This window comes from Agelaius tricolor, unplaced genomic scaffold (assembly GCF_023055355.1).
Source record: "Agelaius tricolor isolate 1412-34295 unplaced genomic scaffold, bAgeTri1.0.p SCAF_32, whole genome shotgun sequence".
Classification (NCBI taxonomy): domain Eukaryota; kingdom Metazoa; phylum Chordata; class Aves; order Passeriformes; family Icteridae; genus Agelaius; species Agelaius tricolor.
Window position 1 is genome coordinate 3,423,971 of NW_027269292.1, and position 14,303 is coordinate 3,438,273.

Below are 14,303 nucleotides of genomic sequence, written 5' to 3' on the forward strand. Positions count from 1 at the left end.
ACACACTTGGTACAGACAGTGTATAAATACAACCAAACATGTCACCTTCCAAAGTGACTCAAGCCTTTCAACTGTGCAGCTCTGTCCAAGTTGCACAGCCCAAGACAGCAAGTTCTGCCACAACCATCTTGTGTTTAGCCAAGAATTGTGTGCTATTCTGGGAAGTTCTCATGATCACAAAATTCTACATGAAAATATAAGCAAACATCCAGCTTCTCATCCAGTCAAAAAGAGAGATTTTAATACACAAGGTTCAAACTTACAACTCCCATGTAGCTACAGAGTAACCAGGCTCCTCCTATGTAGAAAACAACTTTTGACAGCCCCAATATGGAGTGCTAATACATCCTTGTCATAAAAGGAATCAATACAAAATACATGTGTTAATGAGCTTCAAATTCAAATGATTTCCAGCACTTCAATAGAATAGGTCTGAGATTCTCTCAGGTGGTTCAGTCTTTGTAATTCCCTCAAACTTCCTTCAATCTTGTTGAGTTCTGAGTAGAACCGTACCTGAAAAGAAGAAAACAGAGACATTTCTAGTAAAACACACCTTAATTCTTCTCATACATCACCATACTGTGGAACTATCTGTGGTTCTGCACAGAGTAAGGTATTTAAACCAAATAAAGCAGCTTTTGAAATCCCAATGAGACAGAGGCAACTGCAATTCATGCTCAGGAAGGAGCACACAGAGGAGGACAGACATTATTTGATTCACTATATAATTTGTTGTTGTCTGTCTCCCCCTGTTCTCAACATCCATATTCTGAATCCAACTGAAAATCAAAGAATTATCCCAGAAGATGTAACTTACTTGGGCTCTCACAAACTTGTGCAGGTTTGAAAGCAAGTCCTTTGCTTCTGGAAGCATCACCATGACAGTGAACTGAGCATCAAGCAATAGGCACATCCAATCCATGATCTGCAGGGAAACAAAAAGTCCACTTACACCTCCCAGGCTGGAAACACACATTTGCCTTTAAAAGCTGAACTCTGAAACATTCACTTCTACTGCAAAATGCATGGGTTCATATGTTCAGGCATATTTTAAGGAATATTTGCATTTTGATTGTTAAAGTGTTACATCTGACTTCATACAGGTCACATTGATGGCCAGTTCTTTGCAGAATGAATGCAGATGTCAGTTGATTTTAGATATTCCCAACTACTCAGTTACACACCCCAGAAAAAGAAGGAAGCACAGCTCTAGAATGAGCTGCTCACCTGATTTATTGTGGGAGAGCGTATTCCAGGAAGAGTGGTGTTAACTTTTTCACTGCATTTCACATACAGGTAATATAAATACCTGAGAAATAGCTGAAAGTAGAAAAGTCAGAACATTTGTAAAGGACAAACATTTCATAGACCAAAGGGTTTTGTCCTGCACACGGTAATATCCATAAGGAATTTTTAAATTTTATTTCTTGCTTTTGAATGCAACATAGATGCCTGTATACTACACATTAAAAACAAGTTTTATGGTTCTCTTACACCACCCATAGCTGGATGTTTGAAAATTCCCAGCAATATTCAGTGTAAATTACATTCAGGGGTAATCACTGTTCCAGGAAATGTGTCAGAGATGAGATCAGCTTTGTTTTGATGTGTGGGGTTTTTCTAAGATCACTGGAAACTCACACATATGCTCAGGTACACACAGTTCTTGAAGTTATATTTCAGATTTTGAGAAATGGGAGTTTGGTGGGTTTTTTCCTAAACTGAGGTGATCTAGATTTGTATTACATTGGGGATTATACAGAGGTTTTTTCCTCATATTTTCTAAACTTCTGTTTCTGATAGGACTGACTAAATTACTGTGTCTTTTTCCTTTCTTAAAAAACATCTCAATCAAGGGAAGGTATAATTACTTGCTAACAGAATATGAACTTTTTCCAGGTATGCTGGGTCATAAAGAAAGTTTCTTACTTACATCTTCTAAAATAAGCAAGGACTACAAATATCAAGAAAATTACGTAAGTATATGGAAAAATGTGATATTCCTTAATATTAAATCTTATCAGGCATCCTAATTTCATTTTTGCTCATTAGTTTGTTATTTTTGTTCATTAGTTTGCATTTATATGAGAAATTCACTGTTTTTTCAGGAGTCCTGAAAGAACAGTGAATTTCTCATATACAACAGAAATAGAATAAAAAATAGAATAGAAAAAAAAAATCTTTTTCCTTTCCTTCACCATGAAATAATAAGTGCTTTTATACCTTTTAATGTTAAAATACTTACAATGGCTTGTTGAGCTGGAAGGTTTTTCAGGTGAGGCAAAAGAAATGTTTCAGTGTAAGCTGAATGGAGAACAGCATTTCTGTGTAGTGCTATTAAGGGAATAACATTGCAGGAAAAATACCAGTTTCTTCAAACCAGAGTGAATTCTAAAGAAAATATTTCTCCAGGTTTTTCAGAGAAGTTCTATTTGAATATTATTTTTATCATGAAATATCTACAGCAACTGAACTATTATGATAGATTTAACTTGAACAGTTCTGTCCACTACAAGAGTGTAACTGCCTGATGTGCTTAAACAGGCAAATATCCAAAGCACTGATACCTTTGCTTTTAAGTAGAGAAAAATTATTGCAAAAGTGAAATAAAACTAAGTTTAAATTGGTGTAGATACATTCTAAAAGCTAAATATTTCTATTTCTATTTTAAACAATTTTTCTACTGAGCAGAAACAGCTGTTATGAGAAGCCAGGAACTCGGAGCAGTAACAGAGGTGGTGCCTTTAGGCAATAGCAAACACAAACACCACAGCAGGTGCAGAGCTCTGCCTGCCCTTCCCCACACAGGATACAGCAATGCTGCCTTCTGAAGCCCAACAGGGCAGGATGCACCATCTCTCTGGGTTTCCTTGGGGATTTTGGTGTCACACATGTCCTGGTCCATCTCTTCACTGAAACCATTTTCCAGAATTTCAGTCTTAACTTCCATATCATTGCATTCAATATCAACGTAACAGATGGCAGAATCCAGGTTTACATCTACACTTTTAAGATGGTCTTCACTCGTGCTGTAGAAGAAAATTTCAGACATTGAACACTTTTAATTATTAGCTTTAAAATCACCAATGCCATCAACACATAGCATGAATTCTATGAAGCTTCTTATGAAAACAAAAACAGACTAAAAATTTGGTGAAGAAAAAAAGGAAAGACTGATTTTGAGTTACCTTAAAAATGCTTTCAGGCAAGCATAAGTGATTTCTTCAGGAATATCTGGAAAGCGTTCTAGGCAGATTTGCAAGAGCTGCAGGTCTTTTTGCTCCAAAGCAACAGCCATTAAATCTGGACATAAACTATAAGAATATGAATTTAATAGATTTAATAGGTTGCACAGTCCACACTGAGAACTACACTTTTGGTAGTAGTACTGATCTTCCTCCCCAGATGGAATTTTATGTAAAACACCAACTTCATCAGAAAATAAATATCTTTGGTACTAAATTCTGATCATTCAAGAGCAGCTTATAAAGAACTTTATTTCTACTTTTTTTAATTTTAAAGACTATTCCTTACACTTTAAAAAATAGAGAGTCACTACCTGTAGGACATGTCCCGGGTTTCAACAATCTCCTGCAGTAAATTTTGAGGGTAGAACTTTGGATTTCTTTTACATCTGTCTGTAAGGGCAGTGACCACACAGCCAATGGTGGCTTGCAGATCTGGGGTCGGTGCTTTTGCCATTAGTTTTTTCAATTCAGTTTCCAACACATAATTAGAAGCATCCTGGAAAAGACAAATACTGTGCAACTCAGAAGTACATGGCACATGCTTGAGAACTACCCTGGCACTAATTACAAGTTGGCATTAAGTAGAACAGACCTATTTTGGAATTCAAGTTCCAAAAATGTACAGAAATCCCTCACCACTGTGTGTTTTGACAGGACAGATTCTCTCAAGCATGAAGGAGCTAAATGAGGAGATTCCTCACCTGAGCTCAGGCAAGCAGGAACTGCTCATTAATCACTGTTCCATCAGTGACAATGCCAAGGTGTCCAGCCACAGCTGAACTGTGGATAAGTTTCCCTTCCTGTGGGACCATTCACAGCACTTGCAGCAAGTTCTAGAAAGGAACTAAAGAGCTTTTTGCTGAATTTACAGTGGAATTCCTGACAATTCCTCTGACTTCCTATGGCCAAAATGCCTTCAACAAAATTAAGGCCATAAAGAAGAACCTAAACGAGCAAAGTTCAGATAAAATATCCTCCCTTATTTACTGTAAGAGACTGTCATTAAAAATGAAGAAATTTGTGCAACTTTCCAGAACTCAGCTGTTATAAGCCATGTACAGTTCTCAAAACAAGCTCCTATGACAAAACTTAATTTCTTTTTAATTTCTTAACCATACTCAAATGCTGTTCTTGCACAATAATGATAACAATATCCTTCATCTCACCTGTTCAAGGCAGCTTGGTCAGCCTGATATGTGCAAGAGGACATGGAAAGAGGTAACAGCTTAAGAGACACCTAGAATATTCTGAGTGTCTAAACTCTATTGAGGATATTTGGGTTACTTACTTTGAGTCTTAGTAAGAGCTGCCCAACTGATAAAGTCCCTGATTGTCCAGTGCTCCTATTTGATCTTAACTGTGGTGAAGAAAAACACAGAGTTATTATTCAGCTCCAAAATATTTAAGGATTTCAAGCAAAAAAACCACACTTCATGTGTCAACTTGCTGTCCAGAATATAATTACTAACTCAAATTCCAGAAACAGTGTTAGAAACAATCAGTAACAGATAAAGTGAAATTTCTTTCTGCTGCAACACCTAAAAGCAGCAGCATGGGGAAGAGACAAGAAAACAACAACCCCAAAGGACCCTAATGCTAACTTACACTCATTCTGGACTCTGCTTTCAGAGACAAACAACAACCCCAAAGGACCCTAATGCTGACTTACACTCATTCTGGACTCTGCTTTCAGAGACAAACAACAACCCCAAAGGACCCTAATGCTAACTTACACTCATTCTGGACTCTGCTTTCAGGGACAAACAACAACCCCAAAGGACCCTAATGCTAACTTACACTCATTCTGGACTCTGCTTTCAGAGACAAACAACAACCCCAAAGGACCCTAATGCTGACTTACACTCATTCTGGACTCTGCTTTCAGGGACAAACAACAACCCCAAAGGACCCTAATGCTGACTTACACTCATTCTGGACTCTGCTTTCAGAGACAAACAACAACCCCAAAGGACCCTAATGCTAACTTACACTCATTCTGGACTCTGCTTTCAGAGCTACAGACTCCTGGGACTGAAAGGAAACCAGCAGCTCTTCCTCTTCCAGGGTATTCCAGTTCACAAACGAGGACACATCTGGGAACACACAAATGGAGCTGCATGAAGGTAACACTTACAGCACATTTATTGAAGTGTGAATATTGCATCAACTTCTCATGCTAACAGATACTTTCTAAACAATAATGCAAGGGATTTGATGCTAAGAAAGTTGCCAGTTTTATTTCAGCAGTGGGTAATTTTATGACCTTTTTTATACTGTTCCTCCACTTTGCCTCAGGGAGCAGGAGAAGTAAGTTATTACACAATTTATCCTGAGCATTACTTGCAATGTTTTACCACTGCAGTGCTTAAAACCACTGTGACAGAACAATTTTAAACTGAAGTTCACAAACTAAGGTTTGACATTGCCCTATCCAACCACAAAGTCTTTGAAAATACTTTTTAGGAAACAGCACTTCACTTTGTTCTCAGTATTCATCCCCAGCAATCCAGTGTTCTCAGTAATTCCAGGATCTGAATGACAACCCAGGTTAAGTGAAGCCACAATCAATTCTGACATTTGTGTGCTTTGGTGGTCCCAGCACCAGTAAATTTAGCAGCCAGGAACACAGTACAGGGTGAAGTTGCTCCAAGCTGTTTAGATTAAATTAATTAATTTTATTGGACTGAGTTAAAATAATTCTTATACAGACATCTTCCTTTTACAAGATCTTTTCACCGTAATTGTAAAAATAAAAATCTTACCAAGGGTTTGACTGTCCTTGAGCTTTCCCACAGCAGCTGCCAAGGATGATGTTTCACACTTGTACATAATTACAGTCAGCACTTTCCCATGAATTAGAAAAAATTTTTCCTCATAACACCACAACTGCAAAATATTAAAATGTATCATAAACGAGATAAGCAGAAAAGTGAGTTCCTGCACTGATGTGTAACTCCTTACTCTAAGCTTCAACTGGAAGTCAGTGATCAGATTATTTTAAATTATTTGTGGTAGGTTTAACATTTGCTAGCAAACCTTCATTAACTGCTGATTTTAAATACAGAAATTACAAATGCAGAGTATTTTTTCAGGGATGTCCTAAAATATAGAGGCTGCTCCAAAGCATTAAGTCCTCTGAAAATTTCACTTTTTAAGTTTCCTCTTGTACAATTTTAAGACAAAAGCAGTCAGCTGTTCTGCTTCACTAGAGCATTTATTCCTTAGGTTTCATTCCACCTATTTGACTCTGGAATAGCTTGAAGTGCTGCTCAGGTGTTCACAGAATCATTTAGGCCTTCAACTGCAAATTGCCTGAACAGAACAGACACTGCTGGATTTTGTGTTCAGTGATTTTATTCACACCAAATAATGATGATATGAGAAGTGACAAAGTACTAAATGATCACAGAAATTCCTCCAGGCACCACTCTCCCAGTGAATATTCTGACAGAAAGTGCTCCTCAACTGCTCAGCAATAATTTTGCTGCAGAAGCTGCAATTCCTGCTCCTCCAGCAGCAGCAGAGCTCTGCAGCCCAGCAGTTCCCTCCCTGCTGCCAAAAGCACAAAGCCCAAGGACCCCAAAGCCATGGCTGAGCCTCACCTGGCCACTGGTCCCCAGGGGCAGCTCCTTGGAGGTTTGCAAGGTCTGAAATTTTGTATTCCATATGGTCAGGCACTCTGAGGGAAGTAACAGAGAGATGAGAGCAAAAAGCAACAGAAGCACTACATTTGCCTTTGCTACTTTCAGTTACAAAGGCTGCAGGAAACAGAAATAACTGTTTCAAAACAGCTCAGCCACTATTTAGCATTAGGAATTACATCACTCAGGTTAAATCTCAATCCAAAGAAATGCTGGATTTCCAGGGAAGAGCTTTAAACCAGAGGCTGAGACAAGAGAGACAGCACAGTTTTCACACCCAGTGCTTTGCCCAAGGAAATTTTAGACCTTACAATAGCTTAATAGGATTTTTCAAGTTACCTTTGGGCTTTTTGCCAGGATCAGGCAGACTGCCCAACACTGCAACGTGGTCTTTGTCCAGGACAACTAAAGATGTTCCTTTCAGAGCAGCTCCAGATACTGAAAGGTTTAGTAGTAGTGACTTGGACAAAACTTCTTCTTCTTTTTCCTCTTCTTCTTCAGTATCTTGCTGTAGAGGTATCAGAACCTGGTACACAGAGTTATTGGAATCTGTAAAAAAGAAAAATCATAATCACGCCATTACAATTTTTTTTTTTGTGGAAAAAACCTGTTTGATATCATATGGCAAAAAAAATCCAAAAAAAACCCCAATACCCAGTGAATGCTGAAAGAAGAATTAATGCAGGATATTTAAAGGATTTATTATAATCCAAAGCAGCAAAATAAAAGTACAGCAATAAAGGTGCAGCGAGATCTGCAGGGTACAAATGATCATGGGTAGGAACAGTTGGTCATTGCAACCATTAAAGTACCAGCAATCCTTCATTACTACTTGTAGCTATTTTAGAAAGCTTAAAAAACTAAAAACATTAAACAGCATTTAATAAAAATGAACATTTAATGTCCTTTCATACAATTCTTTGCTTCATTATCACAAGCCATTAACAAATATAACTTACACAAACACAGAAGTGTGACAGTTTGGTTTGTTATATGTGCTGTGAAACACAGGGGCCTGGCTGGTTTCTGTTGTTCAAGCTTGTATTTGTGTAGACTATTCAGCTTAGGCTTCTGTACATAGACAAAAAAATCCTTATTCTAAAATAAAAAAAGAAAAGAAAATTTTCCCTTAATTTACACCAAGAAGATACAACAGAAATTCAGATATCAGTACTGCTTAACTTTGGATGTTGTGCAAAATTAGGAAATTGTGTTTTCTACAGGACATACAGAATTATTTGGAGTAGTCTGCAGACTAACAAGTAAAGAAAATTCTTATTTGATGCAACAAATGGATTGACAGGAAGAAGCATTTGCATAAAGACAGATGCAGGTATAATTCCTTTTTTAAAAACAAACATCCTATTCAACAGATCATCACAATGAGCAATGAAGAGGCACACAATGTCCACTGTACTTCATATTATTAATTGTTCTCTGCAGTTCTGAGAGCCCACCTTCTCAGCCCTGAATGCAACACAACTTCCATTTAACTGCTGTGTTGATTAAATCAGGATAATGGTTCTACTAAAAGCTTTAAAAATCAAATATCAAATGAAACCAGTGATGGATTTTGAAAAAAACACTCAGGTCTCCTGCTATGAGAGTTTTTAAAATAAAAAATATTTAACTCACTTTCTCAGTAGTGAAAATTAAGACAGGTTCTTGGCCTTCCATAAAAGCTCCACTCCACCTAAAACCAGAAAGCTGGATGAACATCCTCCAAATTCTAGGTTTATGTATAAAGTCAGATCACTATACACTAGGCATCTTCTAATTTTACAATTAGTCTAGTGAATAAATAACTCCAAGATTTTAAAAACCAAGTGTTGGAAGAAAACCCCCAACTCCATGATCCTGGTCCTTGATTTCCCCAACTTTCACAGTCCCAGTGAGTTCCCCCAAGCAAGAATCCCCCAAGGGCCCCACTGACCTGATGGCCTCAGCTGAGATGAGGCTCTCAATCTCCTGCTGAGGAGCCTCCAGGAGCACATCCAGGGTCCGAACCCCCCCGCCCCTGAACAGCACCAGGGCGCCCCCCTGGGGAAGGGAGTGGATCCTGTACACCTCTGCTGAGAGCTGCAAGAGCAAAAACAAACAAATCTCTGCTTTCTGTACACAGCCCTGAAAACTGAGTGCTTTCTTCATTATTCTCGCTTATGCCAAGAAACTTTTAACAGAAAAATGATAAAGCTTTAAGATTCTTGATAAGGTAGATCTGAACACTGCTGATTTGCTGAAATGCCACAAATAATGCAAATCACTACCCCAAAAAAAGCCAGGAAAAGGTCCTGATGAGCATCACATCCCTGAATCACATCACAAAATACAGGACAGGGTCAGGAGGTCACACAACTGCTCTACAGCACCACACAAAGTGATGTTGAACACATCAACCAGCAGAACATGAACACAATTCTTCATCTTCAGCAAGTCCTCAGAAATGCTGGCCTTGGCATAAAAATCACTTTAGGAGAAATATTCTGATGATAAAGTCAGTGCAAGTGGATTCCTTGAAATACTCCACAACATCATGAAGCACAAGTTAAGCTAAAATGTAATATGGCCAATGCTATGAAAATTGGAGCAGTTTTTCCCTCCACCAGGATCCAAACCACATAGAAGAGAACACCTGAAGGACACTTACTGTTGCTTTAAAGGCTTTGTCCAAGTTAAGGTCTTCATTCTTCCATATTCTTAAAACCTTTAAGAGAAGCATCATTTTTAGGTAAAACAGTAACACAGAGATAAAATACCAGCAACTGCAACAGGAGGAAAACACACAGGGAGCATTCAGAGCAACCTGAGGGGAAACTGCCCCAGGGGGGAGCAGAAACAGCAGGAATAGAAACCAAGCTCAGAAATCCTGAGTTGGAAAGAAAGGACAGGAGAGAATAAAGAAAAAGACAGAGCAGAACTCTGAATTAAAGTAGGTAAGAGTGATGGAGACAGGTGAGATACAGATGGCCTGATTTTCACAAGCAGTGCAAGGCCAGGAGTGATACTTCATCAACAACTATGAAAAGCCAAAGGCTCAGCATGATCTAAGCAAATGCTCCATAAACACAAGAGAAACTTTTAACTGTGAAACAAGAGCAGGAAAACAAGGATAGGGTGTGAATTATTGTAAGCATCCCAGTACCACAATCTTGTAGCTGTAAATGTCACCCAGGCTGCAAGAGGAGAAATAACTCATCCTTAGGGAGTGCCTGCAGCAGGCACTGAGCATCTCCTGTGTCTAAGGCCACCAGACCATGGTGCTCAGCACAGAACCTGCTCACATCACTCTGGAAACCCAGGGCACTGGGAATATTCCTGTGTCTGCTCTGGGTGCCCTGACCCCCAGGGAGCACTGACTTTGACTCTCATCCATGGAGAAAGTTTCCCAAACTCCAGAATAGACCAGAATCCACAAAAGTGTGAAATAGATTATAGAGATTATGTAGGTGATCACTTGGTGAGAAATTGAGGTTTTGGGATTTTTAGTAAGTTGTGAATGGAAGCAAGATGGAGGGCACAGGGTGTCATCCTGGGTTTCTTCTTCATGCTGCTTCTTCCTTCTTCCTCGTGGGTTTGGGTGGCATTTTGTAATTGGGCAGAAAGTTCTGCATTACAGCTCTTTGGGATCAGTTATTGGGTTAAAAGGGAAAATAATCTGGGTGTCAGTTCTTAATTGGATAGTTTAGTCTTAAAAGACCTTGTAACCAGAGATTGTGGCCATTTTGTGCCTTCTAATGAAAAGCCAACTCACAGCAGTGAGACTGTTTCACTGATAAGAAATAATAAACACCTGAGTCCAAACATGAATTATTGTCTCAAGTGCCTTCAATCCAGACCCAGACAACCCACACCTGGTACCTCCACACATCACCAGTGTGCCAGGGGCTCCCCACACTTTCAACCAGAAATGTCACACTGCTGATTTTTTCCTACCTACATCCCTCAGGAGGACCCACCAGCTCCCTTTTCCCTCTACAGAAGATGAAGGCTCTCACCTTGTCATCATGAACTGCAATGTACTCGTGGGTTTCAAAGTTGCACACGACAGGACAGGTGAGAATCTGCCCATGTTTAACTGACCAACAGCCCAGGGGCTTCTGATCTGAAATCTAGAGTCAGAACAAAGACAATGCAAGTCAAATGTTACATGTGAAACACTTTGGGGACTTCTCTCATGACAGAAAGGAAATGTGAGACAGCCACATCTGACCTGAATTAGAATATTAAAATATGGAAAGTGCTTTACTCAGAAATTCCTCTTGAGCATTCCTGTTTCCACCTCTAACACCAACAATTTCAGAATAACAGGAAAGAACTCTCCATTAATGAGGTTTCTTTTCATGTAAGAAATAACTTTGACCTGTAACAGTCTGAAGGGCTTATGCCATGAAGCACAGGTGCAAGGCATGGCTTTTTCAAAGGGCAAATATTCATTGTATCACTAGTGTAATTTGTATTTACTGACTAATACAATCACACACAGACTTGTGCTTTTTCTCTTCCTGTTTCCAGGTGAGTTATTGAGACCAAGAGCAGTGGATTTTGCAGTCTGAACTCCTGTTCTGTGTGATTCACAGAAGGGCACTGGGTGTATTTACAACAAGTTGTGTTGTCACATATGGTCTTGGCAGGGGGAATAAACAACCCAAAGGAGCTTGAATCATCAACCCACTTAAATAATGGAATTATTTGGGTTGGAAGGGACTTTAGATCACCAAGTCCCACTCTCTGCCATGGACAGGGACACCTTCCACTGTCCCAGGATGCTCCAAGCCCTGTCCAACCTGGCCTTGGACACTACCAAGGATCCAGGGGCAACCACAGCTGCTCTGCGCACCCTGTTCCTCACCACTCTCACAGGGAACAATTTCTTCCCAATATCTAATCTAAACCTACTCTCTGTCAGTTTAAACCCATTCCTGCTTGTCCAGCCGTGTGGATGTGATAGCCAACTAAACACAGAAACTCAAATAGGCGCCTTAAAGTTTCTCATTATGATCTACTGAATAACAGAGACCAGAACACATTCTCATTTTCAGGTGCTGCAAACTGAAGTCCTCCTGCTGCCCGCAGGACGGCAGCTGACACTGAGCTGACAGCCCGGGACCTGGCACTGCAGGGACACGTACCTGTGGCTTCGGGAAGGTGTTTTTTGGGACGGGGAACGGACAGAGAATATCAGCAAAAGGAGAAATACGCGAACAAGCGCCCGAGCCGCCCCGCGTTCCCGAGCAGAGGGAGAGCAGGGGGCAAAGCATGGCCGGGCCGGGCCGGCGCCGCTCGCGGGGCCGGGGCTGTTCCCCGCCCTGCCTCCTACGGGGGATGGCGGCCGGGACAGCGGGGCCTGGTCCGGACAGCCGGGAGAGAGGGAATACGGGAAACGGCGCGGCCCCGGCCCTGCCCGGGACACCCCACCATGCCGGGGCTGCCCGGGCGGCGCTGCCGCCCCCCGAGCACGCGCGCGCGGTACCTTGAAGAGCGTGGCGGCCCGGCCGCGCTCGGTGAGCAGCACGAGATCGCTGCCCGGGCCCGGCTCCAGGCACAGCCCAGGGTCGGGTCCGGAGCCGCCGCCGCCGGGGCCCGGCCCGCGCAGCGTGAAGCTCTCGCACAGCGCAGCCATCTTGGCCAGACCCTGCTCTCGCGAGAATTGGCGCGGCGCGCGCGCCCCAGCGTGACCCGGGGCGGGGCCGGCCGGGGTCGGGACGTGCCCGGCGCTGTCGCGACCGGGAGCGCGCGCTGCTGTCGTGAGGCGCTGCCCGGCCGGGCCTCGCCTTCCCCGAGCAGGCAGCGCGGCTGCGGGCCTCTGCTGCAGGCTGCGGGCCCCGGCTGCGGGCTGCGAGCCCCTGCGCTCCCAAGGCGTTACGGGCTCTGAGTACTGTGAGAGCTGCGGAGGGCGATGGCAGCTGTCCTCGGGACGGCGCCCCACAGCGGGACGCTCCGGGGTTCGCGGGCACTGCCCTCGCTCGGCTGTCCCCGCCGCGTTCCGTGCACTGAACCCATCGCTCCCGCGGCTTTCCCACGGCAGGGCCGGCTGTATGCTAATGAGGATCAGATTTACGCTAATGAATGGGTCACGTGCACGCCGATGAGCGGGGTCACGTCTCTGGTAATGAAGGTCACGTGTATGATAATGAGGCGGTCACATGCGCGCCAATGTGCCCGGGGACGGGCGGTGAGGGCCCCGCTGGGCTCGGGCTGTCCCGGGCTGCGGCCGTGCCAGTGCCCTGTGAGGCACTGAGCGGGGATTGTCCCCAGGGCAGCGACACGGGGGTCGATTGTCCTCTGGGCAGCAGCACGGGGCAGGGATTGTCCCCAGGGCAGTGTCACTGGGGGCGGGGATTGTCCCCTGGGCAGCGACACGGGGCGGGATGGGGATTGTCCCCAGGGCAGTGTCACTGAGGGGGGATTGTCCCCAGGGCAGTGTCGCTGGGGGCGGGATTGTCCCCAGGGCAGCGGCACTGGGTGTGATTGTCCCCAGGGCAGCGGTACTGAGGGGGGATTGTCCCCAGGGCAGCGGCACTGGGTGTGATTGTGCCCAGGGCAGCGGCATGGGGCAGGGATTGTCCCCAGGGCAGTGTGACTGGGGGCGGGGATTGTCCCGTACGCGGCACGGGAGGGGGGGATTGTCCCCTGGGCAGCGGCACGGGGCGGGATGGGGATTGTCCCCAGGGCAGCGGCACTGGGTGTGATTGTCCCCAGGGCAGCGGCACGGGGCAGGGATTGTCCCCAGGGCAGCACAGCCCGCCCCGCTGACCGCGCAGCCGGAGGGTCCCGTTCAGGTTTTCACCGCGTTGTGTTTTCCTGTGTGGGATGTTGAGCGTGTGCAGATTTCAGCGCAGCCGTACCCGAGACCAGGAGCCCAGGCTGTGAGAGGTCAGTGCGGGTCCCTGGGGGTCACTGTGGGCTCCGGTGGCAGGGCCGGGCACGGTGACCCAGCGGCTGCCGAGATGTCCCCGGGGCTGCGCGGGCTGTGTCCCCTTTGAGCCGTCCCATTTCCCATTTAAAACATTCCCAGTCCCCTCTTTGTTCCCCGTGCCCTGTCCCACGCTGCCCGGAAGCTTTTCCCTCCTGAATGAGCGCTGCCGCTGCTCTGGAGCAGGGAAAGCTCCGTTTCTATGGAGGAAATGAAGCCTCTGTGTAAAAGCTTATAAAGAACCGTTGTGCAAGGGAAACTTCTGGTGACTAAAATTAACTGACTTGGAGACAAGCCTGAGAGCATTCGAGTGGTCTCTTTTCCAGTATTTTCCAGTTACTTGGTACAACACTGAGCTGCCAAACCCTGCATAAAGAATTAGATTCCCCAATGAAAAACTTCCTTGTCAACCCAATGGTCATTTACAAGTGAATGGGCTAATGCCAGACCGATGAGGCACCTGCTCCGGTAAAACCTTTACAGAGCTGGGGGACAACAAAA

General features: G+C 43.9%; 1 protein-coding gene across 1 annotated transcript; it reads right to left on the bottom strand.

The window, feature by feature from the left end:
- Positions 1 to 219: 219 nt before the first annotated feature.
- NOL11 (nucleolar protein 11) lies at positions 220 to 13,023 on the bottom strand. Its single transcript, XM_071451206.1, has 18 exons — positions 12,360 to 13,023; positions 10,885 to 10,998; positions 9,537 to 9,593; positions 8,823 to 8,968; positions 8,525 to 8,582; positions 7,849 to 7,987; positions 7,229 to 7,438; positions 6,851 to 6,927; positions 6,011 to 6,134; positions 5,238 to 5,341; positions 4,537 to 4,605; positions 3,560 to 3,744; positions 3,189 to 3,314; positions 2,814 to 3,029; positions 2,246 to 2,324; positions 1,228 to 1,320; positions 818 to 925; positions 220 to 513 (listed from the first exon to the last, which is right to left on the bottom strand). The coding sequence occupies exons 1-18, from the start codon at positions 12,507 to 12,509 to the stop codon at positions 400 to 402; spliced, it is 2,169 nt and encodes a 722-aa protein (XP_071307307.1). The 5' UTR covers positions 12,510 to 13,023; the 3' UTR covers positions 220 to 399.
- Between the last annotated feature and the right edge of the window lie 1,280 nt (positions 13,024 to 14,303).

What these genes read in the sequence shown, in the direction of transcription:
- NOL11 (XM_071451206.1), bottom strand. Translation starts at nt 12,509, where the DNA reads ATGGCTGCGCTGTGCGAGAGCTTCACGCTGCGCGGGCCGGGCCCCGGC. An exon ending in CCCTGGGGACCAGTGGCCAG is followed by an intron (nt 6,135 to 6,850) that starts GTGAGGCTCAGC and finishes AATATTTTGCAG; the next exon opens with TTGTGGTGTTATGAGGAAAA. An exon ending in GCTCTCCCACAATAAATCAG is followed by an intron (nt 926 to 1,227) that starts GTGAGCAGCTCA and finishes GTTTCCCTGCAG; the next exon opens with ATCATGGATTGGATGTGCCT.